Here is a 27090-nt window from a genome sequence, read left to right as displayed (position 1 = left end):
TGTTACAATTATTTTTCTGGTGAGAGTCAAGGTTATTTGTGTCTTTAATTTGAAATAGTTTATGTTATGTATTGCTTACTTCATCTTTATCTCAACCTTTTTACATTTTATTTTAGTTCAACATATTTAATACAATAAACAAAATGTTTAGTACAATAGTACAGACATAACTTTAAAGAGTAAGTATATGGAAATTATGTTTTACTGATAGGTATGTGAGCTTTAATAAGCTTAGAGATCAATGATATAGAAGATAAAAAGCTATAAAAATAGTGTTATAAAGCAACAGTGTTTACATAAGGTTCATGAAGAGGCTTCAGGGACACCAGAAACTCTTGCAATTATATACAAATGTTTGTAAATATAAATTGTACAGGAAGAAGAGCTCCTGGGCTTTCAAATGATTTTCAAAATATCTCAAAGAATTTTTGACAAAAAAACAATTCAAAACAAGTCTTTTAGAAAAATAAATGTTCTAAGCCACACCTAAGAAGGAAAAGGCACTAAATCAGGACTATAATAAAAGTGTCTCAAAGGACCAAGAAAGAGGAATTCTTAAACACACATCAAAATTTGTTCTCTGTTCAAGGTATATAAAAACAATAAATAAACTCACTGTCTTTGTGTCTTGGGAAGAAATCCTACCATTTCCATGGCCAGTTGTAAGCGTTCAAAGTCATGCTTCAAATCCTCCCCCTCCACTGTGAAGCAATCCTGTTTATTTAAAAAAAAAAATGAAAAAAAGAGGGGGAAATAAAAATTACCTGTTGAAAACTAACATAAGCCACTCAGAAATTTACTAATTTTAGATAAGTACACCTACACATAAAAATTGGAGCTGGTAAAATACTTAGATAGTCAAATTCATTATACATCTAATCTTATGCAAACTAAACACATAGTACTTACCAAAATACTATAAAGTTACGTTGTTTTCTCCCTTTCACAATCACCAAGGCAAGAATCTCCAAAGTAACTTATGATAGCAATTTTTACTTTTAGTGGTTCAGAAGAGTTTTAAAGACCCAAAGCATTCAAAGACCTCAATTACACAAATGAGTGCAAATTATTCAACAAATCCTAATATATAAAAACCCTGGATCCATCACGACCGGAGGCTTGACCACCTGGAAGTCAGACCTGCAGTCAGCGCTGGGTTGCCGTGGCGACCCAGCACTGACTGCTGAGGGGACTGTGAATCAGGCCCAGAGAGAGGCCTGGAGAGAGAAGCAGGGTCTGATCTGTAGCCTGTGTGGCAGCTGTTGATCAGCACTTGCCTCTCTTTCTCTCCTGGCTGGACCAGCAGCCACGCCTCCATTTCTCTCCAGGCCTCCACCAGGGCTGCTGATCAGCCCCACCTTTCTGATCAGGCCCCATTGATAGGCCTAGAGACGCTGACTGGCATAGAAACCAATCAATCAGAACCAAATATGAGTCAACTGTGAGGAGCCTATGGCTGTCCAGGAGGTGGAGCTTTTGATGCTGACTGACAAAGACACTGACCAATCAGAACCAAATCTGGGTCAACTGTGAGGAGCCAATGGCTGCCTAGGAGGCGGAGCTTTTGACGCTGACTGGCATAGAAACCAACCAATCAGAACCAAATTGGCCTGCAGAGGAGGGCAGTTAGGGGCAAGATCAGGCCTGCAGGGGAGGGCAGTTGGGGGCAAGATCAGGCCAGCAGGGGAGGGTAGTTGGGGTGAGATTAGGTCAGCAGGGGAGGGCCGTTGGGGGCGAGATGAGGCCAGCAGGGGAGAGTAGTTAGGGGTGATCAGGCAGGCAGAGGCAGTTGAGGGCGAGATTAGGCTGGCAGGGGAAAGCAGTTGGGGGCAAAATCAGGTCAGCAGGGGAGGGCAGTTAGGGGCGATCAGGCAGGCAGGCAGGTGAGCGGTTAGGAGCCAGCAGTCCCAGATTGCAAGAGGCATGTACGATTGGAGAGGGTGCAGGCTGGGCTGAGGGGACCCCCCCCCCCCGCCCCGCATGATTTTCGTGCACTAGGCCATTAGTATTTAATAAATGCCTACTCATCAGCAAGTCACTGAACTAGATCCTGGGACACAAAAATAAATTTTAGAAGAGGCAATAATTTAATTGAGAAGTGGAGTGTAGATTTGTATGATACAAAAATGTTCATATTAATATCAATTCAGATATAATATAAATGGCTCCAAATAAAATAATATAAATATGATCATCAATCAGCAAAAGAAAACAGTGTACACTACCAGGTAAAAAATATTTTTTCAGAGTAACCATTCTCCTTCAGTTCCCCCCAAAACATTAACATTGTACACTTAAGTCCTTTTTTTAAAGTTATTTTACTATGTTTCTTTTATTATTTTAAATGTGTTTATTGATTTTAGAGAGAGAGGAAGGGAAAGGGACAGAGAGAAACATCAATCAGGATCAGCTGCCTCCTGCATGCCCCCTACTGGGGAGTGAGCCCACAACCTGGGTAAGTCCCCTAACCAGGAATCTAACCTACGACCTCTCAGTGCATGGGGCAAATGAGCCACACCAGCCAGGGCTGCACACTTAAGTATCTACATTCCTTTATTGTATGTTCTAAGAGTCCATTACATTTACATAGTCAAAAACATCCTTCCACGTATTTATGTTTGTAATGCCTATCCAAAGGCATGTTGTATCAAACACTAAGTAAATTGTTATCTGCTGTATTCACTTCATTACTTCCAGCATCAAGTCAGGGCAACAAAGAAAGTGGGTAATTATTGAAATAAATATATAATCAGTGAATTAGTAAATAAGTACTGAATTGAATGAAACACTCCTTTGTGAGAAATGAAGTGCTCATTTATTTTTTTTTAGGTATCAAGCATCTATCATGTATAATATGCTTCAGATACTGTAAGAATGAGTTACTGAATACATCGCAATATAGTTTAAATTTTTAAATACACTTCAATAAGAATTCTTTCTGAGAATCCATGCATTTTCTGCCTATAACATTTTTCGTAAGCAATTTTAAGACACATTTAAGGCAATGTCCCACTCACGAAAAAATTTTAACACATTTTTACCTATAGTAAAACTTTTTAAAATGCTCTTGCTTCTTTCCTCCAAGACCCCAAACATCTCATTTATTTTATGATTTAATAAACATTTCTCTATAACCAGTATGGGGGGTGAGGGGTTCTGTGCTTCCACTTGAGTAAACTCAATGATATAGCAATGATTCTCATAATTTATAGTCTTCTTGTCTGTTCCCAAAGGAGTATTACAATCCTATCTAATAATAGACAAACATGGTAATTGACCGTACCTTTGCTACACCTCCCATTGGCTAATAAGCGCAATATGCAAATTAACTGCCAAGATGGCGGGTAATTTGCATACGTCAGGCAGGGTGGGACAGAGCGAGGCGCCAGCGCGCTGCCATCCAGGGCGGGGCCACCCCCAAGAGCAGGCCCTGCCTTGCTGCTGGGGACCCGATCATCGGCGGGTCCCAGGCAGCAAGGCATACCTGCCCCAGTAGCCCCAGAAGCCACCTGATATTGTAGGAATTCTATCAGTAAGCACTCTGAAAGTCAGTAGCATAAATGCACCAATTCAAAGACAGATTATGATCTCCTATCCAAGGAACAGCAGCCTCCTGATCACCGCACCCTCTGTCTGAGGAACAGCAGCTGTGTGTGAAGCCTCCCCCCAACAGCCAGAGGAGCCACCACAACTGTGAACAGCACCCACCAAAGGAGCTGCTACCAACTGAGGAGTAGCTACTACCACAACCGCCCGAGGAGCAACCGCAGCCCGAGGAGCCACTGCCACCCAAGGAGCAGCCGCTGAACGACTCAACATCTAGATATGGTGGTACAATGAAACATGGGTAGACAAAGAAACCCCCAAAGGAAAGAAAAGGAGGACTCGACAGAAAAGCAGCTAAGTGATACAGAGGCATGCAACATGACAGAAAAAGAATTCAGATTAAGGGTCGTAGAGTGCATAAACCAGATGGAGGAAAAAAATCAACAACTTATGCAAGAAGCAAGAAGAAACAGATGAAAAAAATCAATAAATTATGTAAGAACCAAGAAGAAATGAAGAGTGATATAGCTTCAATAAAAAACACCATTGAAAGTTTCAACAGTAGACTAGGAGAAGCGGAGGACCGAATTAGCAAATTAGAAGACAGGGAAACAAAACACACCCAAACTGAACAGCAATTGGAGAAAAAAAATAAAAGACAGGAGGAGAGCCTAAGGGAGCTATGGGACAACATGAAACGAAACAACATACGAATATAGGGGTGCCAGAACAACAGAAAGAGGAACAAGGGTTAGAAAACATATTTGAAGAAATAATATCAGAAAACTTGCCAGAGGTGGGGGAAGAAAAAAAATCACACAAGCACAGAGAGTCTCAAACAAGGTGAACCCGAAAAGACCCACACCAAGACACATCATAATTACCATGGCAAATGTTCAGGACAAAGAGAGAATCTTAAAGGCTACAAGAGAGAGACGGAAAGTTACATTCAAGGGATCTCCCATTATATTATCAAATAATTTCTCAACAGAAACACATCAGGCCAGAAAAGAATGGATGGATATTTACAAAGTGATGCAAAGCAAGGGACTGAATCCAAGAATACTCTATCCAGCAAGGCTACCATTCAAAATTGCAGGGGAAATAAGAAGCTTCACAGAAAAAAAAAAGGCTAAAGGAGTTTATCACCACCAAGCCAGCAATGCAAGAAATGCCAAAGGGACTGGTATAAAAAAGAAGAAATAAAAAGCTCAGAAAGAAAACAGCCACAAAAAATAGAAATGGCTACAAACAAGTATCTTTCAATAATAACTTTAAACGTAAATGGACTAAATGCTCCAATCAAAAGACATCGAGTGACTCAATGGATAAAAAACGTGACCCATACATTTGCTGTCTACAAGAAACCCACCTCATTAGAAGGGACTGACACAGACTGAAAGTGAAGGGATGGAAAAATGTCTTTCAGGCAAATGGAAATGAAAAAAAAGCTGGGGTAGCAATACGTTTAATGGACAAAATAGACCTCAAAGTGAAGGCTATAACAAGAGATAAGGAAGGCCACTTCATAATACTAAAGGGATCAATACAACAAGAAGATATAACCCTGGTAAACATATATGCACCCAATGCAGGAGCACCCAAATTCATAAAAAAAACTCCTGGAAGATATCAAGGAAGAGAACAACAACAATACAATCATAGTAGGGGACTTTAATACACCACTGACATCACTGGATAAATCCTCTAGACAAAAAATCGGCAAAGAAACAGCAATCCTAAATGACTCACTAGATCAGATGGACCTAATTGCCATCTTCAGAACATTTCACCCCAAACCACGAAATGCACGTTCTTCTCAACTGCTCATGGTACATATTCAAAAATAGACCACATATTGGGTCACAAACAAAGTCTCCCCAAATTCAAGAAGACTGAAATCATACCAACCATCTTCTCAGACCACAAGGGCATAATATTAGAAATAAACTACAATAAAAACAACTCAAAATACTCAAACACTTGGAAGCTGAATAGCATGTTACTAAATATTGATTGGGTTACCAATGAGATCAAAGAAGAAATTAAAAGCATCCTGGAAATTAATGACAATGAAAACACAACAATCCAAAACCTATGGGACACAATGAAAGTAATCCTGACAGGGAAGTTTATAGCTCTACAGGCCTATCTCAAAAAACAAGAAAAAATGGTAGTAAATCAGCTAACTCTACAACTCAAAGAATTAGAAAGAGAGCAACAAGAAAACCCCAGAGTGAGCAGAAGGAAGGAGATAATAAAGATTAGAGCAGAAATAAATGACATAGAGACCAAAAAAACAATACAGAAAATCAATGAAACCAAGAGCTGGTTCTTTGAAAGGATAAACAAGATTGACAAACCTCTAGCCAGACTCACCAAGAAGCAAAGAGAGAGGACCCAAATAAACAAAATCAGAAATGATAGCGGTGAAATAACAACAGACCCCACAGAAATACAAATGATTGTTAAAAAATACGATAGACAACTCTACTCCAACAAATTAGACAACCTGGAGGAAATGGACATATTTCTAGAAAAATACAACATTCCAAAACTCAATCAGGAAGAATATAAAAATCTCAACAGGCCAATAACTATGGAAGAAATTGAAGCAGTCATCAAAAAGCTTCCAGCAAACAAAATCCCAGGACCAGACGGCTTCACAGGGGAGTTTTACCAAACATTCAAGGAAGAACTAAAACCTATCCTCCTCAGACTACTACCAAAAAATCCAAGAGGAAGGAACACTTCCAAGCTCATTCTATGAAGCCAGCATCACCCTCATACCAAAACCAGGTAAAGACAACACAATGAAAGAGAATTACAGGCCAATATCCCTCATGAACATAGATGCCAAAATCCTCAACAAAATCTTAGCAAATCGGATCCAGCAGTACATCAGAAAGATCATACACCATGACTAAGTAGGATTTATCCCAGGGATGCAAGGATGGTACAATATCCGCAAATCAATAAACGTGATACATCACATAAACAAATTGAAGGAAAAAAACCACATGGTCATGTCAATTGATGCAGAAAAAGCATTTGACAAAATTCAACACCCATTTTTGATAAAAAACTCTCAGCAAGGTGGGAGTAGAAGGATCATACCTGAATATAATAAAAGCCATATATGACAAACCCACAGCCAACATCATACTCAATGGACAAAAACTAACACCATTTCCCCTAAGAACAGGAACAAGACAGGGATGCCCCCTCTCACCACTCCTGTTCAACATAGTACTGGAAGTGTTAGCCATTGCAATTAGACAAGAAGAAGAAATAAAAGGCATCCAAATTGGAAAAGAGGAAGTAAAACTGTCCTTATTTGCAGATGACATGATATTATACATAAAAATTCCTAAAGACTCCATCAAAAAATTATTAGACTTAATAAATGAATTCAGCAATGTAGCAGGATACAAAATTAACACCAAGAAATCTATGGCATTTCTATACACCCATAGTAAACTTACACAAAAAGAGACTAAAAAAACAATCCCATTTACCATCGCACTAAAAAAATTAAGCTACCTAGGAATAAACTTAACTATGGCGGTAAAAGACCTCTACTCAGAAAACTACAGGAAGTTGAAAAAAGAGATAGAGGAAGACATAAACAGATGGAAGAACATACCATGTTCTTGAATTGGTAGAATCAATATCATTAAAATGTCCATACTACCCAAAGCCATCTATAAATTCAATGCACTTCCCATTAAAATACCAACGGCATATTTCACAGGCCTAGAACGAACTCTCCAAAAATTCATCTGGAATAAAAAAAGACCCCGAATAGCTTCAGCGATCCTGAGAAAGAACAAAGTAGGTGGGATCTCAATACCAGATATCAAGCTGTATTACAAAGCCACTGTTCTCAAACTGCCTAGTATTGGCACAAGAACAGACATATAGATCAATGGAGTAGAATAGAGAGCCCAGAAACCGGCCCGAAACAATATACTCAATTAATATTTGACAAAGGAGGAAAGAACATACAACGGAGTCAAGATAGTCTCTTCAATAAATGGTGTTGGGAAAATTGGATACATGCAAAAAATTGAAACTAGACCACCAACTTACACCATACACAATAATAAACTCAAAATGGATAAAGGACTTAAATGTACAACGGGAAACCATAAAAATACTAGAAGAATCCAAAGGCAACAAAATCTCAGACATATGCCAAAGCAATTTCTTCACCGATACAGCTCCTAGGGCATTGGAAACTAAACAGAAAATAAACAAATGGGACTACATCAAAATAAAAAACTTCTGCACAGCAAAAGAAACCATCAACAAAACAACAAGAAAGTCCACTGCACGGGAGAACGTATTTGCCAATGTTATCACTGATAAGGGTTTAATCTCCAACATTTATAGGGTACTCATACAACTTAACAAAAGGAAGATAAACAATCCAATCAAAAAATGGGCAAAGGACCTAAATAGACACTTTTCAAAAGAGGACATTCAGAAAGCCAAGAGACATATGAAAACATGCTCAAAGTTACTAATCATCCGAGAAATGCAAATCAAAACAACAATGAGTTACCATCTCACACTGTCAGACTGGCTATCATCAACAAATCAACAAACAACAAGTGCTGGAGAGGATGTGGAGAAAAATGAACACTCGTGCACTGCTGGTGGGAATGCAGACTGGTGCAGCCACTATGGAAGACAGTATGGAGTTTCCTCAAAAAGTTAAAAATGGAACTCCCATTTGACCCATTGATCCCACTTCTAGGAATATATCCCAAGAAAACAGAAACACCAATCAGAAAGGATATATGTACCCCTATGTTCATAGCAGCACAATTCACCACAGCTAAGATCTGGAAACAGCCTAAGTGCCATCAGCAGATGAATGGATTAGAAAACTGGTACATCTACACCAGGGGTCCTCAAACTACGGCCCGCGGCCCACAAGCAAATACAAATATTGTATTTGTTCCTGTTTTGTTTTGTTTTTACTTCAAAATAAGATATGTGCAGTGTGCATAGGAATTTGTTCATAGTTTTTTTTTAAATTATAGTCAGGCCCTCCAACAGTCTGAGGGACAGTGAACTGGCCCCCTGTTTAAAAAGTTTGAGGACCCCCGATCTACACGATGGAATACTATGCTGCTGTAAAAAAGAAAGAATTCTTACCATTTGCAACAGCATGGATGGAACTGGAGAACATTATGCTAAGTGAAATAAGCCAGTCAATGAAAGAAAAGTACCACATGATCTCACTCATTTATGGATAATTAAGACCATTATAAACTGCTGAGCAAAAATAGATATAGGGGCAGAGCAACATCAAACAGACTGTCAAACTACAGCAGGAAGTCCGGGGAGAATTGGGGGGTGGGTAAGAGATCAACCGAAGGACTTGTATGCATGCATATGAGCATTACCAATGGACACAAGACACTGGGGAGTATGGGAGGCTAGGGGAGGGTCAAGGGGAGAAAAACAAAGGAGACACATATAATACTCTTTGTAATACTTTAAGCAATAAAACAATTTTAAAAAAAGAAAACAGTATGGTGTTTCCTCAAAAAATTAAAAATGAACTGCCATTTGACCCAATAATACCACTTTTAGGAATATATCCCAAGAAAACAGAAACACCAATTAGAAAGGATATATGCACCCCTGTGTTCATAGCAGCACAATTTACAATAGCTAAGATTTGGAAACAGCCTAAATGCCCATCAGCAGATGAGTGGATTAGAAAACTTTGGTATATCTACACAATCGAATACTATGCTGCTATAAAAAAGAAGGAATTCTTACCATTTGCATGGATGGAACTGGAGAGCATTATGCTAAGTGAAATAAGCCAGTCAGTGAAAGAAAAATACCACATGAATCTCACTCATTTATAGATAATAAAGAACATTATAACCTGATAAACAAAAAGATAGATACAGAGGCAGAGAAGCATCAAACAGACTGTCAAATGACAGGGGGAAGGCTGGGAAGGGGTGGAGGATGCGGGGGTAAGAGATCAACCAAAGGACTTTTATGCATGCATATAATCATAACCAATGGACGCAAAACACTGGGAATGGGGAGAGGGCATGTGCTGGAGAGTAGGGGAGGCTGAGGGAAGGTCAACTGGGGGGGAAAAAGGAGACATATGTACTATTTGTAATACTTTAAACAATAAAAAAAGAAGAAAAATGATATTTGAAAAATCATGGTTTTTTATAACTACAGTTGATGGTGCAGGACATAAGTCATAGTAATTCATTATGAGAGTAAAGATACTGGAGTTCATTTACAGGGGAAGGGAGGGGGAGGGAGGAAGAGAAAGAGAGGGAGAGAGGGAGAGGGAGACAGAGAGAGAAAAAAATAGTCCGATAGGAATCCCAGTTACACTATTAACTTCCTTCACCACCCTGGGGGAAGTCCCTTAAATTCTGAGTCCCCATTGCTTCTCAGGTGAGAGGTAATCAAACTAACTACAGCCAGGGGTTTTATAATGATCAAATATAATATGGATGTTACAGTGGTTTTTAAATGGAAAAATGTATGCAAAAAACAATCTACAGCATGAAGAGACCTCATATTGGACTGGCACAGGGTAAAGAGTAAAGCCAGAAAAGATACATTGGAGGGAATTACAACAAACTTATAAACTGTCAGACAAGGAATGGTAGTAAGAGTCTTTATGCTGTAGAAACACGTAAAATAGAAAGAAATGGAAACATTACAGATTCTAAAGATCCTACTCAAATTGCATCAGGATCTACCTATATACTGCAGCATGTCTACCTCATAGAAAAATAGGCTGCCAGGTATTATACAGATGTTTGGATTCCTACAAAGGTAGTAGTAATGACCACGGTGTGCACTTGTTCTCATTGGATAGTAAAATCTAATTCCTCTGGAGCATGGTAGACATGACAGTATTCTGAGATTTATTATGATAATTCTCATTAAAACTTTGCCTCATAGTTGGACCCTAAAATCATTCAAAGATTGGCTCTGAAAAATAAGAAGTTATTCAAAACTAGCTTTAAGGTAAAACTATTTGAATAGATTATTACTGTTTAAAGAAGGGAAATTAACATTTACTAATTGTCTTCTACATATGGGAGTTACGATGAGAGAGTCACTTCACATATATAATATCACTAAATCCTCAAAACACAAAAAGATAGGTATGTATATATAACTGTATGTCCATTTGTAGGGAAGAAACAGACTCAGCGGTTAAATAACTCACCTATATGACATGGACAGCCAAACCAAAATCTATCCAGTACTAAATATTCTGCTTTACCATGTAACACTAGTTGCTTGAGCTTATTTAATAGGATAATTCTTAAAAAAAATTAAATCACCATCCAATAGATAACACTAGGTTCTCTGTTAAAAGCAATTTTCTCATTATAGTTTCCCTTGGGATCATTTATACAATTCCATAATATGTATGATAAGTAATATAGCACAACTAGCATTACAGTCCTTACCAATTCTCTCTTCCTATAATTCTAGTTATATAAGTTCTTCTTTAAAATATATTTATATTGATTTCAGAGAGGAAGGGAGAAGGAGAAAGAGACAGAAACATCAATGATGAGAGAGAATCACTGATTGGCTGCCTCCTGCATGCCCCCTACTGGGGATCAAACCTGAAACCCAGGCATGTTCCCTTGACCAGTATCAAACCCAGGACCTTTAGTCCGCAGGCTGACGCTCTATCCACTGAGCCAAACCAGATAGGACTATATAAGTTCTAATAACAGAGAGGAAAACAAAGTTTAGATAGCCCCAAAATATACTATGAGGAGGAGCTAAGAGGAAAGGACAAAAGATCCTCAGACTGACTGATTGCTTTCATTAATTTTACTTATGAAAAAAACCAACAACAGAAAATATAAAGTTCAAACTATAATAGACTTGAAAACAAGAAGCAGGATGGTGGTGATGAAAGTAATCTTAAGGGTGTAGGAGAATATGGCTGTAAAAATCCTTCCAAAAGGAAAAAATGGATAATGATGATTCCAATGGTGGCAGCAGTGGTGGAAACATTTACTGTGCACTTACTAAGGATTAAGCACTCAGTCAAGCTGTTTAGATGCACTAATTTAATACTCACAAAAGATAAAGGCCATTATTAACTCCTTAAATAAATTATAGAAATAAAAGAATTAAGTGACCTGATCAGGTTCTCAAAACTAGTTGAGCCAGTTATCAAGTTAGGTCTGTTTACTTTGGAGTGCAAATTCATAAGCATTATTTAGACTATCTAAAGAACAGCAGATCTGGTCACAATTTTATTATAATCTCTACACAGAAAATCAAGTCTTATATTGGCCATGAGTTTCTAGGTCTCTTACCTGCTTCCCAATGGTATAATAAGTAAAAAATAGAAGCCTCTCAACAGTGGAAAAAGAGCATAAAAGTTTTCTACTAAAATTTATCAGAATCTATACATTTAAATGTCTAAAATTTACTTTCCAAAATGTTAAATTGCTTGACTTATTAGAAAATGCTAACACAAACTTTGAAGGGAAAAATTAATGTCCATAATTACTGATGTTTTTCAACTCTGAAATAAGCTTGTTTTGTAATTAGTGGAGTTTCTTATCACATGCAGTAAGAATTAAAATGCTGGTTATTTAAAGCAAGGACTAAGATACTTTATGTTTCCAAAAGGACCTGTTAATAAATTAGTTCATTATGTAAGTAATTGACATAGATGAGTGTGTGTTTTCAGCCTATTACATTGACCTAATTGCAAACTAAAGGGAAGGAAAAAGATTATTTTGTGTCTTTTATATGATTATAAACTTGTCCTCATAAAATATAACAAATAAAGGTAAATTTACTTTATCATTTTATATTCTACTAGAGGCCCAGCGCACAAAATCATGTGGGTAGGGTCCCTAGGCCTAACCTCCTGCAATCAGGGCTATCTTCTGCCCGTTCACCAATCCCCAGGCTGAATGCCGCCTCCGCCGCCGGGCTGTCAGGCTGTTAGGATCACCAGCTCAACCCTGGCTACTCAGCTGCTCGGGGACTAAGGCCTATGGGAAAGTGTGTGCCGGAGACTTCACCTCCATGTGTGTGTGCTGGGTCACCGCTGATGGAATGCACTGCCGCTATTGCCGCTGGGGCTGGGGATTGAGGCACTGACTAAAGCTGTGGGGCGCACCCTCGACCTACCTGCCCCGGCATGAGTGGCCTCGAGCAGGCAGCACAATCCATCAGCAGCCAGCCCAGCGCACACGCATTGAGGTGAAGTCGCCAGCACTTGCTTTCCCACAGGCCTGAGCCCCCATCAGCCGGAGATGAGCTGGTGATCCCAACGACCTGACAGTCAACCTAGTCCTCCCGCCACCCAACCCAATTCCCCGGTTCACCACTGCTGAATCATCAGAGCCTGCAGGCAGGGGAAGGGACCGAGAGGTGCTCAATGCACCTCATGATAACCGGTCATTTGGTCATCTTGGTCATCACGGACACTGACTTTTTATATATATAGATATGCCCTTAAATCACTCAATTTACCAGGTGTACCAGTTAATAATGGTGGATTTTGTAATCAAAGAAAACACGATAATTTCAAGAGAAACATCAAAAGTGCTTTATTCAAAGTAATGTCCATCAATAGCTACACATTTCCCCATCTTTCAGGTAATTTGTGGATACCATCCCAATAGAACTTTTCTTGTTTTGAGGCAAACCATTCAGAGACCCAATTTTCCACTTCTCTGTACGTTTTGAAGTGCTGCTCAGAAAATGCATGTGCCATCGATTGTAACAAGTGGTAATCTGAAGAAGCAAGGTCTGGTAAATACAACGGGTGGGTTAATACTTCCCAGGAAAGATCTTGTAACGTGTCTTTGACTGGTTTTAAAGTGTGTGATGGTGCGTCATCATGAAGCAAAATTACTTTGCCGTGTCTTCTGGCCCATTCTGGCCATTTTACGATCAAAGCGTGGTTCAAATTGATTATTTGTTGTCGGTAGTGATCAGTATTAACAGTTTCACCTGGTTTTAGAAGCTCATAATACACCACACCTTCCTGATCCCACCAAACATAGAACACTGTCTTCTTTCTGAAACGATTTGGCCTTGCAGTAGATGTTGATGGTTGACCTGGATCAACCCATGATTCTGTGCATTTGGGATTCTCAAAATAAATCCACTTTTCATCGCCAGTCACAATTCGATGCAAAAAAGACTTTCTTTCGTGCCGTTGAAGCAACATTTTACTGATGACTTTTCGGTTTGCCATTTATCTTTTGTTCAGTTGATGTGGCACCCATTTTCCTTCCTTTAAAATCTTTCCCATTGCTTGTAAATGATTGGAAATTGTTTGCTGAGCAACATTTAATCTTTCTGCAAGTTGTTATTTACTTTGACATGCATCTTCATCCAATAATGCTTGTTAATAGTTGGTCTTCAAACTTTTTCAGTTGACCTGGACGTTCTTTATCTTTCATATCGAAATCATCACTTTTAAAGCATTTAAACCAGCGTTCACAAGTATCTTGAGATGGAGCATGTTCACCATAAGCTTTCTGAAGTATATGATAACTTTCAGCAGCACTTTTCTTCAACATAAAAGTAATGAATTAAAACTTCCAGCAAATGCTCTTTTTTAGGCACAAAATTCAACATTTTTAAACATAAAAATATCTATGATGTTAACACCTTCAGAAAATTTGACATATGAAGTTTTGAAGCTTGCTGTCAATACAACAAAATAGCATACATATCAAATCACATATATATCAAGATATGTGCAATTCCATCTATTGAAAAAAGTCCACATTATTAACCGGTACACCTGGTAAAACATGAAATAATATAAAGCATAAAATATAAATATAGCCTCCCTTGTTATTAAAAAATCAGAAAAATTACACATGCATTCAGATGTAGACTGCTAACTGACACATAAAACAGGAAGGATATAACTTTTAAAAATAAATAATAAATACTACTCATGTGAGTAAACCACTAAAAATTTTTGAGAAAAAAAAATGTCAAGGAGAAATCCCCTGTAGTTCATAAGGATCCACATCAATGCTGAAATCAGGAATGCAATCAATTTATTATTTGTCACATTAAATACTAAATATAACTGTTAGCAGAAAAATATCTAAAAAAAGTAAATTAAATGATTTTTAGTCAACAAACCATATATATCAATTGAAAGAAATTTAACATTAAGTCTTTCCTAGATTGTTTGTATGTCAGCTGATTTTCTTTCTAAGTCATGAAATAGATGCACATGAGCAAGATAAGGGCCCCTTAAGAGGAACATACAGTATTTAGGTACTTGTACTGACCGGCTCAGAATCACAGCAATAATCATCCCAGCTCTGTCTGAGGGGTTTCTTTGTTATCTGAAAGTAAGGCAGATTAGTTAGGTAGAAATAATAGTTATTACACTTTTCTAATAATCTCATAGTGTTCAGATGTCACTGATGCTATCCAAAAAAAGTTATTTTGTATAACAGCATAAAACAAGAAACAACCAGGTAAACATTCCAATTCTGAGGAATCATATATTATTATAACCACTAGAGGCCCGGTGCACTGGAATTTTCATGCACTGGGAGGAGGGGTGTCCCTCAGCCTGGCCTGCCCCCCTTCACAGTCCAGGGGCCCTCAGGGGATATCCTACTGATGGCTTAGGCCCAATCCCCACAGTTTGGCCTCCCTCTGCAGGAGGTGACCAGGCTGATCAGGGGAAGGCACCACTCCCATCACCTCGCCGCTGCTGCTCCCTCTGGCCTCCCTCTGCGGGAGGCAATCAGGCAAATCAGGGGAAGGCGCTGCCACCATCACCCTGCTGCTGCTGCCACTGCCAGCTGCCACAGCTGCCGGCCCTCCTCAGCCCTCGCAGCCACTGCAGCTTTGTCCGGAAGGACATCCGGAAGACATCCAATCTATCCAGTCTAATTAACATATTACTCTTTTATTAGTATAGATACCTACTATTGCCCAGTGACTCTGAGATTTTTATTAACTGCTGAGTCTCATATTTATGAATACTGACCTAATGACAAGAATACATATGGCATGGCCACCGATTACAAAAAATCTGGAAGAACAGTAACTCTAAACTTCTCTAATATTAACAACTATCAGCTCATTTATGGGCAATTACTACTTTTTAAAAATAAATATATTTAATTACCCAAATATAATGTAAATCGTTTAAACAGGGGAGGAGGTAAAATCAGAAGTCCCATCAATGCTTTTTGGAAAAAATACTACTTACGTCTATATATGACAAGTGCCTAGTATTATATCAGGAAGTGATATTTTTAATAATTTCATAGTTCTCAATATATCAATTCGAAGTTATTTCAATGTCACTTCAAAATTAAGAAATACCCGTTATACAACAGGCTTTTTCTTCAGAAAAGTCTAAGATGTTTCTTTCATAACCCTAAATACATACTACAATCTTTCAGCCATTATCAAAGTGTCAATTTGCTTATAAAAACTTCATAAGGATTTTTTAATTACCATAAATGAATGTCTTTCCATAGATATTTTTGCCTCAAAAAATTAAAATAATAAGAAGGGGACATTGATGTACTATCATACCAATTCTATTAATGTTGGTCCTAGAATTTTTGCTAATATGAGAAATAATAAACTTAGTGAAATCAATGTAATGAAAAGTTTTGATAATTAGTATTTATTATGGAAGTTTGGGAATATGATGTAAGTTTCAAGGAAGATAGAAATTTTCTAAGTCACTCCTTTGATAGATTTCATATTGAGTGTTTAACAGGATCATTCACTAAATTATGAAAATAATAATACCTTAAGGCAGTATTATAGTATCATGCAGAGAGGGGTGTGTATTAGACCTCAAAACATGCAAATGAAATCTCAAGTAATCCCTTGCGAAGGTCAAGCATTAAGAATTGGTATCATTTAACAATATATACTAATATATATATATTTTTTATTGACTTGTGAGAGAGAGAAGGAAGAAAAGAAAGAAACCTCGATTTGTTGGTCCACTTATTTTTTAATTCCTTGGTTGCTTCTAGTTTGAACCCTGACCAAAGATCGAACTGGAACCGGAAGCTTGGCATATGGGGATGATGCTCTAAACAACTAATCAACCTGGGCAGGGAAGCATTAGTATCATTTAACATGGGTGGTCTGTAAAAGGTAAATTACTTTTGAGACAATAAACCATTTTTCTAACATGGAGATACCTATAAATAGTTTATTTTCTTAAAGAGTCTCAAAAAATGCAAAAGGCACACATATAACTAATCTTTTAAAACTCATGAGAGTAATAATTTTTAAATTTGAGAACTGCATCACACAAATTTTTAGATTGCATGTTTGGAAATACTAGTTAATATCCATTACCAGATTTGGAAAACAAAGTACTAAAAAAAAAAAAGAAAGAAAACTGTTACTAAGAGCTAAAATTTAATAATGCCCTACATTTGAAAATGCTTTTCATTAATGCTTACCTGATTAAGATAATGATATTCTTCTGGTTGTTTAAGATGGAATGCTAATCTCTCTTCTTCACTTGCTCCTGCCAGGAGGTAATAGAATACATGATAGTTCCTGTTGGAAACAAAGAAGCATGGTTTTATAATGAATATGATCTATGGTTATCATTTAACTGGGAAAAAAGCAAACATTAATTACTAAAATGTTTCAGCTTTGCTTCATTTTTAATACAAAGGTGATAAGCTCAATATTTAAGTACTATAAAATAAAATAATGTTTTGGATGTTGAATTCAAAGCAGAGGGGTGAAGGCAAGAACATGGCAAAGTTATAACCTCTGAAAATTCTCTCCTTCATAAACCAATTAATATTAGCAAATTTGTCAAAAATCAACATTTTAGAACTCTGGAAATTAATAGGTTTACAGCAATCCAGGAAGTGTTTATATAAGAGAAACGGCTGAATCTCAGTAAAACCGGTAAGCTTTGTGGCCTTTTAACTTGTCCTATTCAACCTGCTGCTTGCCAGATCTATGGTAGCCTTCAAAACCAACAGTTTACAATCCTGGTCAACACTGAAGCCTGGCAGTCTCCAAAGGAGAGCCTGGTTCCATAAGAAATATCATTATCAGAACTGTCTGGAAGAACCCATATTCAAAATTGTCCTTATTTGACCTGACCCAAAGTAAACCAAGTGTGAAAATCTTTTCCCCAGGGGCATTTTTAGAAAAGAATTATAGATAAATTTTTAATATGTTATTGTCTGAAGCAGTGGATTAAATGTTGGCGCAAAAAATAGACTAACCAAAAACTTTAAGGAAAACTCTGCGAATCTCCACCCAGTCTTTGAAAAGCTCCAATATATTGCTGAGAATCTAGATGACCATGCACATACATAAAGCTGTGCACATGCCCAGGGCTACATGCCAGCTCTGCAAATACCAGAAGAGGTACTAAGCTCTCACTTCTGGTTAATCTTAATGGTCTGCACAAGCAGAAAGTAAAGGTAAAGGCAAAATTATAAAATGCCTATCTGATTGTGAAAGGCATGTCAAACTTACTATTTCCAAGCATTTAAGGAAATCTCTTTTTAATCATTAGGTAACCAAGCAGATATACTTCAATGCCCATACTTGAAAAAGAATACAGACCTCACGAAGTTAGCTCAGAAAAGTCAAGAAACAAACAGCAGGAACAAAAACAACAACCACAAATCCTGGGATGGGGAGAATTTCATATCTAGAGCTGCCACATGATTATTTCAAATGTCAAAATTTCAAAAAAAAAATATGAGGGCATGCAAAGAAACAAAAAGGCATAGCACATACAAAAAAACATACATATATATCAATAGTAACTGTCCCTGAGGGATCTCAGGCATTACTTATTAGACAACAGTTTTAAATATGTCCAAAGAACTAAAGGAAAATATGAGAATAATATCTCATCAAATGGACTATCAATAAATACACAGAACTTACCATAAATGTCAAAAAGGAATCTTAAAGTTGAAAAACATAGTTTAATTATAAAAATTTAAATTAAAAAAAAAACTAGAGGTCAATATCAGATCTGAACAGACAAGAAGAATGAATCAGTGAACTTGAAAACAGGTCAACTGAGAATAGTCTAAGAAACAAAAAGAGAAATGAAGAAAACTGAACAGAGTCTCAGAGTTCTGTGGGCCACCATTATACAGACCACAACACTAGCATAATGTAGAGTACCAAGATAAGGACAATGCAAGTTCAAAACAAAAAGAGAAAAAAGTGCAGAAAGAATATTTAAAAAAATAATGACAAAGAACTCCCCAAATTTGGTGAATAATATTCTGTTCATCAAAGAAACTCAAAAAATTCCAGGTGGTGGAAGGGGGATTGAGATCCAAACCTAGACAAATCAAGACTGTTGAAAGAGAAAGACAAAATTTTCTTTTTTGTAATATTTCAACTCCAGTTGATGTTCAATATTGCTTTATATTAGTTTCAGGTATATAGCATAGTGATTAGACATTTATATAATTTATAGTGATCCCCCTAATAAGTCTAGTACCCACCGACCACCATACATAGCTATTACAATATTAACCATATTCCCTATGCCATACTTGACATACCCGTGATTATATTTTAACTACCAATTTGTACTTCTTAATTCCTTCACCTGTTTCACGCAGCCACCAATCCCATTTCCATCTGGCAACCATCATTTTGTTCTCTGTATCTATGAGTCTGTTTCTGTTTTGTGTGTTCATTTCATTTTTTAGATTCCACATATAAGTGAAATCACATGGTATTTGCCTTTCTCACTGACTTATTTCACTAAGCATAATACCTTCTAGGTCCATCCATGTGGTCAAGCACAAAAGGTAAGATTTCATTCTTTTTATGACTAAGTAATAATATTCCATTGTATATATGTACCACCTCTTATTTATCTACTCATCTACTGATGGACACTAAGGTTGCTTCCATATCTTGGTTATTGTAAATAATGCTACAATGAACATGGGAGTGCATATATCTTTTCAAATTAGTGTTTTGGATTTCATCAGATAAATACCCAAAAGTGGAATTGCTGGGTCATATGTTGAGTCGATTCTTAATTTTTTGAGGAACCTCCATACTGCTTTCATTGTGGCTGCACCAATTTGCAATCCTACTAACAATGCTTGACGGTACCCTTTTCTCCACATCTTTGCCAACTCTTGTTCTTTGTTGCTTTGTTGATAAAAGCTATTCTGATAGGTGTGAGGTAATACATCATTGTGATTATAATGTTCATTGCTCTGATGATTAGTGATGTTGAGCATCTTTTCATGTTTACTGGCCATCTGTATGTCTCATTTTAAAAAAATGTCTATTCAAAAAAAAAGATAAAAAATGTCTATTTAGGTCCTCTACCCATTTTTCACTGGATTATTTGTTTTTTGGTGTTCAGTTGCATGAGATCCTTATATATTTTGGACATTCAGATGTATCACTGGTGAATATAATCTCCCGTTCAGTAGGCTGTATTTTCATTTTGTTCATGATTTCCTTCGATGCACAAAAACTCTTTAGTCTGATGTGGCCCCATTAGTTTATTTTCTCTTGTTTCCCTTGCCCAAGAAGACACATCTCAAAAAAAAATATTACCAAGAGAAATGTCAAAAAGTGTACTGCCTATGTTTTCTTCTAGGAGTTCTATGATTTCAAGTCTTACATTTAAGTCTCTAATTCATTTTAAGTTTGGTGTATGTTGTACGGTGATTCAGTTTCATTCTTTTGCATGTACCTGTCCAGTTTTCCCAATACAATTTATCTAATGGACTGTGTTTACACAATTGTATGTTCTTGCCTCCTTTGTCATATATTTATTAACCACATAAGCGTGGGTTTATTTCTGGTCTCTTTATTCTGTCCCATCGATCTGCGTGTCCATTTTTACGCCAGTACCATACCATTTTAATAACATCATCTTGTGGTATAGTTTGATATCAGGTAGCATAACACCTCCAATTTTGTTCTTCTTTCTCAGATTGCTGTGGCTGTCTGGGGATTTCGGTGGTACCACTTAAATTTCAGGATTATTTGCTCTAATTATGTGAAAAAAAATGCTGGGTGGGTTTTTTGATAGGAATTGAATAAAATCTATAAAATCTTTGGGTAGTATGGACATTTTAACAATGTTCATTCTTCCTAACAATTCGCACAATATGCTTCCATTTATCTATAATACTGTCAATTTCTTTCTTCAACATCTTATAATTTACAGAGTACACGTTTTTTACCACCTTGGTTAAATTTTTTCGTGTTTTTTGATGCAATTATAAATGAAATTGTTTTCTTAATTTCTCTAAGAGTTCATTACTGATATATACACATACACCCAAATTCTGAATATTAATTATTTTATCCTACTACATTATACTAAATTCATTTATCACTTCTAATTGTTTATTGATGGGTCCTCTATGTATTATAGTATCATGTCATCTGCAAAAAGTGATAGTTTTACATCTTCCTTTCCAGTTTAAATGCATTTTATTTTTATTATCTGACTGCTATGACTAGGACTTCCAGTATTATGTTGAATAAAAGTGGTGAAAGTGGCTGGGCCAGCATGGCTCTATGGTTGAGCATTGACTTATGAACCAGTAGGTCACAGTTGCATTCCCAGTTAGGGCACATGCCCAGGTTGTGGGCTCAATCACGTATGGGGCGTGCAGGAGGCAGCCGATTAATGACTCCTCTCTCATCATTGATGTTTCTATTTCTCCCTCTCCTTTCCTATCTGAAATCAATAAAAATATATATATTTTTTTTAATAGTGGTGAAAGTGGACATCCTTGTCTTATTCTTGATCTTAAAGAGAATAATGGAACCTGTTGGTTTGTGATATATTGCCTTTATAATGTTGAGATATGTCCCTTCTACTCCCACTTTGCTGAGAATTTCTTTTTTTCATAAATGATGGGTTTTATTGAATGCTTTGTCTCCATCTATTGATATATGATTTTTATCCTTCAATTTGTTATAAGGTGTATCACGTTAACTGGTTTGCAGATATTGAACTGATTTTGCCCACCAGGAATAAATCCCACTTGATCGTGATGTATAATATTTTTAAAGTATAGCTGACTTCAGTTTGGTAATATTTTATTGAGAATTTTTGCATCTATGTTCATCAGATATTGGCCTATAATTTTTTTTTTTTGTAATGTCTTTGTCTGATTTTGGAATCAGGGTAATGCTGGCCTCATGAACTAAGCTTGAGAGTCTTCCCTCCTCTTGAATTTTTTTTGATCACTTGAGGAAGATTGGTGTTAATTCTTCTTTGAATGTTTGGTGAAATTCTGTGAAGCCATCCATTCCAAAACTTTTGTTTGTTGGAAGTTTTTTGATTACTGATTCGAATACATTAGTAGTAACTAATGTGTTCAGATTCTTCTGATTCTTCTGGATTCAATCTTGGAAAACTATGTTCCTAGAAATTTATTTCTTCCAAATTGTCCAAAATTTTTGGCATATATAATTGTTCATAGTATTTTCTTATAATCCTTTGTACTTCTGTCATGTCATTGTCACTTCTCCCCTTTCATTTCTGATTTATTTGGGTCTTCTCTCTTTTTCTTTTGATGTATCTGGTTAAGGGTTTATCAATCTTGTTTATCTTGAAAAGAACCCATTCTCAGTTTCACTTTATGTATATTTTTTCAACCTTCACCTGAGATCATTTTCATTTAATTTTAGAAAGAAAGAAAGAAAGAAAGAAAGAAAGAAAGAAAGAAAGAAAGAAAGAAAGAAAGAAAGAAAGAGAGAGAGAGTGATAGGGGAGAGGAAGGGGGAGGGAAGGGAGGAGAGAGAGGGAGAGAGAGGGGGAGAGGAGTGAGAGAGAGAGAAAGCCATCAACTGGTTGCCGATCATATGCACCCCAACCAAAGATCAAACCTACAACCTAGGTATGTGCCTTGACCAGGAATTGAACCCACAACCTTTCGGTGTATGGGATAACACTCCCACCAACTGAGCCACACTAGCCAAGGCTCTTAGTTTTATTTTAGACTCTATTTTGTTTAATTCTACTCTAATCTTTATTATTTCCTTTCTACTCACTTTGAACATTATTGTTCTTTTTTCTTTTTCCTTTAGGTGTAAAGTTAGACTGTTTGTTTGAGACTCTTTTTTCTTGAAGTAGGCCTTACTGCTATGCATTTCCCTTAGGACTGCTTTCGCTGTTTCCTACAGATTTTTGGTTGTAGCATTTTCATTTTCATTTGTCTCAAGGTATCTTTTGATTTCTCCCTTGATTTCATTGTTAACCCATTCATTATTTAGTAGCATTTTATTTAACCTCCATGTGTTTGTGTATTTTTCAGGTTTTTTTCCCCATGTATTTGATTTCTAACTTTATATTATTGTGGTCAAAGAAAATACTTGATATGATTCAAATCTTCTTAAATTTATTGAGACTAGTTTTGTGTTCTAACGTGGTATATCGTGAAAAATGTTACTTTGTGTAACTGAAAAAAATAGTATATTCTGCTGACTTGGGGTAAAATGCTCTTAAAATATCAATTAAATCCTTTTGGTCTAATGTGTCATTTAAGGCTATGATTTCCTTGTTGACTTTGTATGAAGGATCTATCCAATGATGTCAATGGGGTGTTAAAGTCCCATACTGTGACTGTATTACTGTGAATTTCTCCTTTTATGTCTGTCTCCATTAGCTTTATATATTTAGGTCAGTGATGGCGAACCTATGACATGCGTGTCAGAGGTGACACGCAAACTCATTTTTTTTGGTTGATTTTTCTTTGTTAAATGGCATTTAAATATGCAAAATAAATATCAAAAATATAAATCTTTGTTTTACTATGGTTGTAAATATAAAAAAATTTCTATATGTGACACGGCACCAGAGTTAAGTTAGGGTTTTTCAAAATGCTGACACGCCGAGCTCAAAAGGTTCGCCATCACTGATTTAGGTGCATAAATGTTTACAAGGCTTATATCCTCTTGTTGAATGGATCCATTTACCATTATGAAATGTCCTTCTTATATCCTATTATAGCCTTTGATTTAAAAAAAATGTTTTATAGATTTCAGAGAGAAAAGGAGAGGGAGAGAGAGAGAGAGAAACATCAATGATGAGAGAGAATCATTGATCAGCTGCCTCCTGCATGCCCCACACTGGGAGTCAAGCCCACAATCCGGGCATGTGCCCTGACTGGGAATCGAACCATGACCTCCTGGTTCATTAGTCGATGCTCAACCACTGAGCCATTCCGGCTGGGCTATAGCCTTTGTTTTAAGGTCTACTTTGTCTGATATAAGTATTGGTACCCCAACTTCTTTTTATTTCCATTTTCATGAAATGTCCTTGTCCATCCCTTTTTGCCAGTCTCTGTGTGTGTGTCTTGCAATCTGTAATAGGTCTCTTGTAGATGGCATATGTATGGGTCTTGTTTTCTTATCCTGGCTACTCTATATCTTTTTTTTATTATTGATTTTGGAAACATAGGAAAGGAATGGGGAAGAGGGAGGGAGGGAACTAGGAAGGGAGGGGTGAGGAGGAAGAAAGAGAAGGAGAAGGAGAAAAAGAAAGAGAGAGAGAGAGAGAGAGAGACAGAGAGAGAGAGAGGGGGGGGGGGAGACATCAATTTGTTGTTCCACTTATGTATGCATTCATTGGTTGATTCTTATATGTGCCTTGACTAGAGATCAAACACAACTATGGCATACTGGGTTGATTTCAGAGAGGAAAATCTAACCAACTGATCTACCTGGTCAGGGCCTACTCTGTCTTTTGATTAGATAATTTAATCCATTTATTTTTAAAGTCATTATTAAAATGTATGCAGTACTGCCTATTTGTTACTTATGTTTGTGTTCTTTTTTCCCCTTTTTCTTAAAGAAGTCCCTTTATTGTTTCTTTTAATGCTCGCTTAATTGTGGTAAATGCCTTAACTTTTTCTTTTCTTTCTCCTTCAATTTTAAATAACTTTTCTGGGTAAAGTAGTCTTGGTTGTAGGTCCTTGTTTTCATTACTTTGAATATTTCAGGCAAATCCCTTCAGTACTGCAAAGTTCTGTTGAGAAATCAGCTGACAATCTATGACACCTACCTATTAGGCAACAAACTGCTTTTCTCTAGATTCTTTTAAGATTCTCTATTAGTCTTTAATATTTGATATTTTAGCCAGTTATCTGCCACACGTCCAAAACGAAAACCATCCCCACCCGTCACGATATTCTGAATTTAATTTAAAAAAAACAATTTGCAATGAATATTATAAAAATATATATATATTACTCAATTCAGGTGTTCTTGAAAGTTTTCAGCTGAAAATTCCCACAAAAAATAATTTTAAAGTTGGTCAGGGCTGCCACGTAGGGATAACATTTTTTTTTTATAGATGCACGTGGCTTGTGGGGAAGGTCTGCCACATGTGCCTACAAACGCTTATGGCGTACAATGGGTTAATTATGATGTGTCTCAGTGTTCGTCTTTTTGGGTTCATCTTGTTTGGGATTCTCTATGCTTCTTGGACTTGTGTTTTTTATTTTTATTTACTTATTCATTTTTATTGATTTTAAAGGGAGAAATATTTATGAGAGATACATTGATCAGCTGCCTCCTGTACATGCCCCAACCGGGGATTGAACCCACAACCCAGGCATGTGCAGTGACCAGGATTCAAACTCATGATCTTCCAGTGCAAAGGACAATGATCCAACCTACTAGGCCATACTGGCAAGGGCATGGACTTGAGTGTTTATATCCTTCATCAAGTTAGAAAAGTTATCCATAATTATTTCTTCAAATAAGTTCTCAATCTATTGCTCCCTCTCTCTTACCATTCTGGAACCACTATGCCGGGAGCCGGTCCCTCCTTGCTGTTTCAAAGGACCTGGCATATATGGCATATTGTTCTTAAAATGTTTGCTCACCTTCTTGGCACTATGTGTTTTAACCAAGGTCTCCTCTCTGAGAAAGATTGTTTCCCCAGGTAGGGATTTTACCCTGAAGTTAGGGAGGGAATAAAACCCCTCAACTAAGTGCCAGGCGGGTAATTAATCACTTTAACTACAAACAATCATGCCTAAGCTACATAATCTTTACTCCCTGGAATGGAGATAAGAAACGCCCTAACCTTTGTAATAGAGATTGATAGGATTAAATCAACTGGTATAAATACGGATGTAACAAGACAGCGAGAGACAGAAATTGGCACAGAACCTACACAGAACGTTCTCTAGAGACAGAAGAACTTCACTGGAGAGAACATGGCAAAAGATCCTGGACAGAAACTGGCCTCAGAACCTAGAGACAGAACCTAGCGAGAGAACATGGCAAAAGATCCTGGACTGAACCTGACTACAGAAATTGGCAAGAGAACCTGACTAGAACCTGGTGACTGAACCTGGCTGGAGAACCTGGACAGAACCTGGCTGGAGAGCCTAGCGAGGGAACTTGGCTACAGAACCTGGCTGGAGAACCTGGAGAACCTGGCTGGAGAACCTAGCAAGACAACATGGACACAGAACCTGGCTGGAGATCCTAAGCAGAACCTCTCTGGAGATCGAGACCAGAACTTGGCTAGAGATCCTGGCTAGGCTGCTGATCAACTGAACACTGTCTCCGTGTCCTTCCTTCTTCACCGACTCCGTCTACGCCTTTGGGAACCCCTGGACCTGCTGGGGCTGGACCCCGGCACAATATAAATTACCAATTCCATTAAATGAAACTTCAATTTCTAAACTCGATATAAAGAGAGAAGTTGCTAAAACCATTAAAAAGACCAAACTTCTCATTATTGATGAATGCACCATGGCATCCAGTCATGCTATAATCACCACAGACAGATTTCTAAGAGAAATTATGAACTTGAATGTTGCATTTGGTGGGAAAGTTCTCCTTCTCAGAGGGGATTTTTGACAATGTCTCAGTATTGTACTGCATGCTATGCAATCGGCCATAGTACAAACGATTTTAAAGTACTGTAATGTTTGGGGATGTTTCAGAAAGCTGTCTCTTAAAACAAATATGAGATCAAAGGATTCTGCTTATAGTGAATGGTTAGTAAAACCTGGAGATGGCAAACTTGATAGCAGTTTTAATTTAGGAATGGATATTATTGAAGTCCCCTGTGAAATGATTTGTAACAGATCTATTATTGAAGCTACCTTTGGGAATACTGTATCTTTAGATAATATTAAAAATATATATAAACATGCGATTCTTTGTCCAAAAAATGAGAACATTCAAAAATTAAATGAAGAAATTTTCACACATATTTGAGTGATCTTTCCACTGATTCAACAGATGATGATGAAGATGAAAATTTTCCCATAGAATTTCTTAATAGTATTACTCCTTTGGGAATGCGTGTCATAAATTAAAATTGAAAGTGGGTACAATCATCATACTGAGAAATCTTAATAGTAAATGGGGTCTTTGTAATGGTACTAGATTTATTATCAAAAGATTGCGATTTAACATTATTGAAGTTGAAGTATTAACAGGATCTTCAGAAGGAGAGGTTGTTCTGATTCCAAGAATTGATTTGTCCCCGTCTGACACTGGCCTCCCATT

General features: G+C 37.1%; 1 protein-coding gene across 1 annotated transcript in view; it reads right to left on the bottom strand.

Annotated features, from left to right (window-relative positions):
* The window catches only part of MYO9A (myosin IXA), a 424596-nt gene that overhangs the window by 295276 nt on the left and 102230 nt on the right, over positions 1-27090 (bottom strand). The window contains exons 5-7 of the mRNA XM_081084933.1: positions 17028-17127; positions 14865-14921; positions 617-714 (exon numbers count right to left, since the gene is read on the bottom strand). Coding sequence (XP_080941059.1) covers positions 617-714; positions 14865-14921; positions 17028-17127 — 255 coding nt within the window. The remainder of the gene's footprint in view (positions 1-616; positions 715-14864; positions 14922-17027; positions 17128-27090) is intronic.

This window comes from Myotis nattereri, assembly GCF_964212035.1.
Source record: "Myotis nattereri genome assembly, chromosome: 1".
Classification (NCBI taxonomy): Eukaryota; Metazoa; Chordata; class Mammalia; order Chiroptera; family Vespertilionidae; genus Myotis; species Myotis nattereri.
Note: the sequence above shows the minus strand (reverse complement) of the source record. Positions and strands in the feature narration are given on the sequence as shown.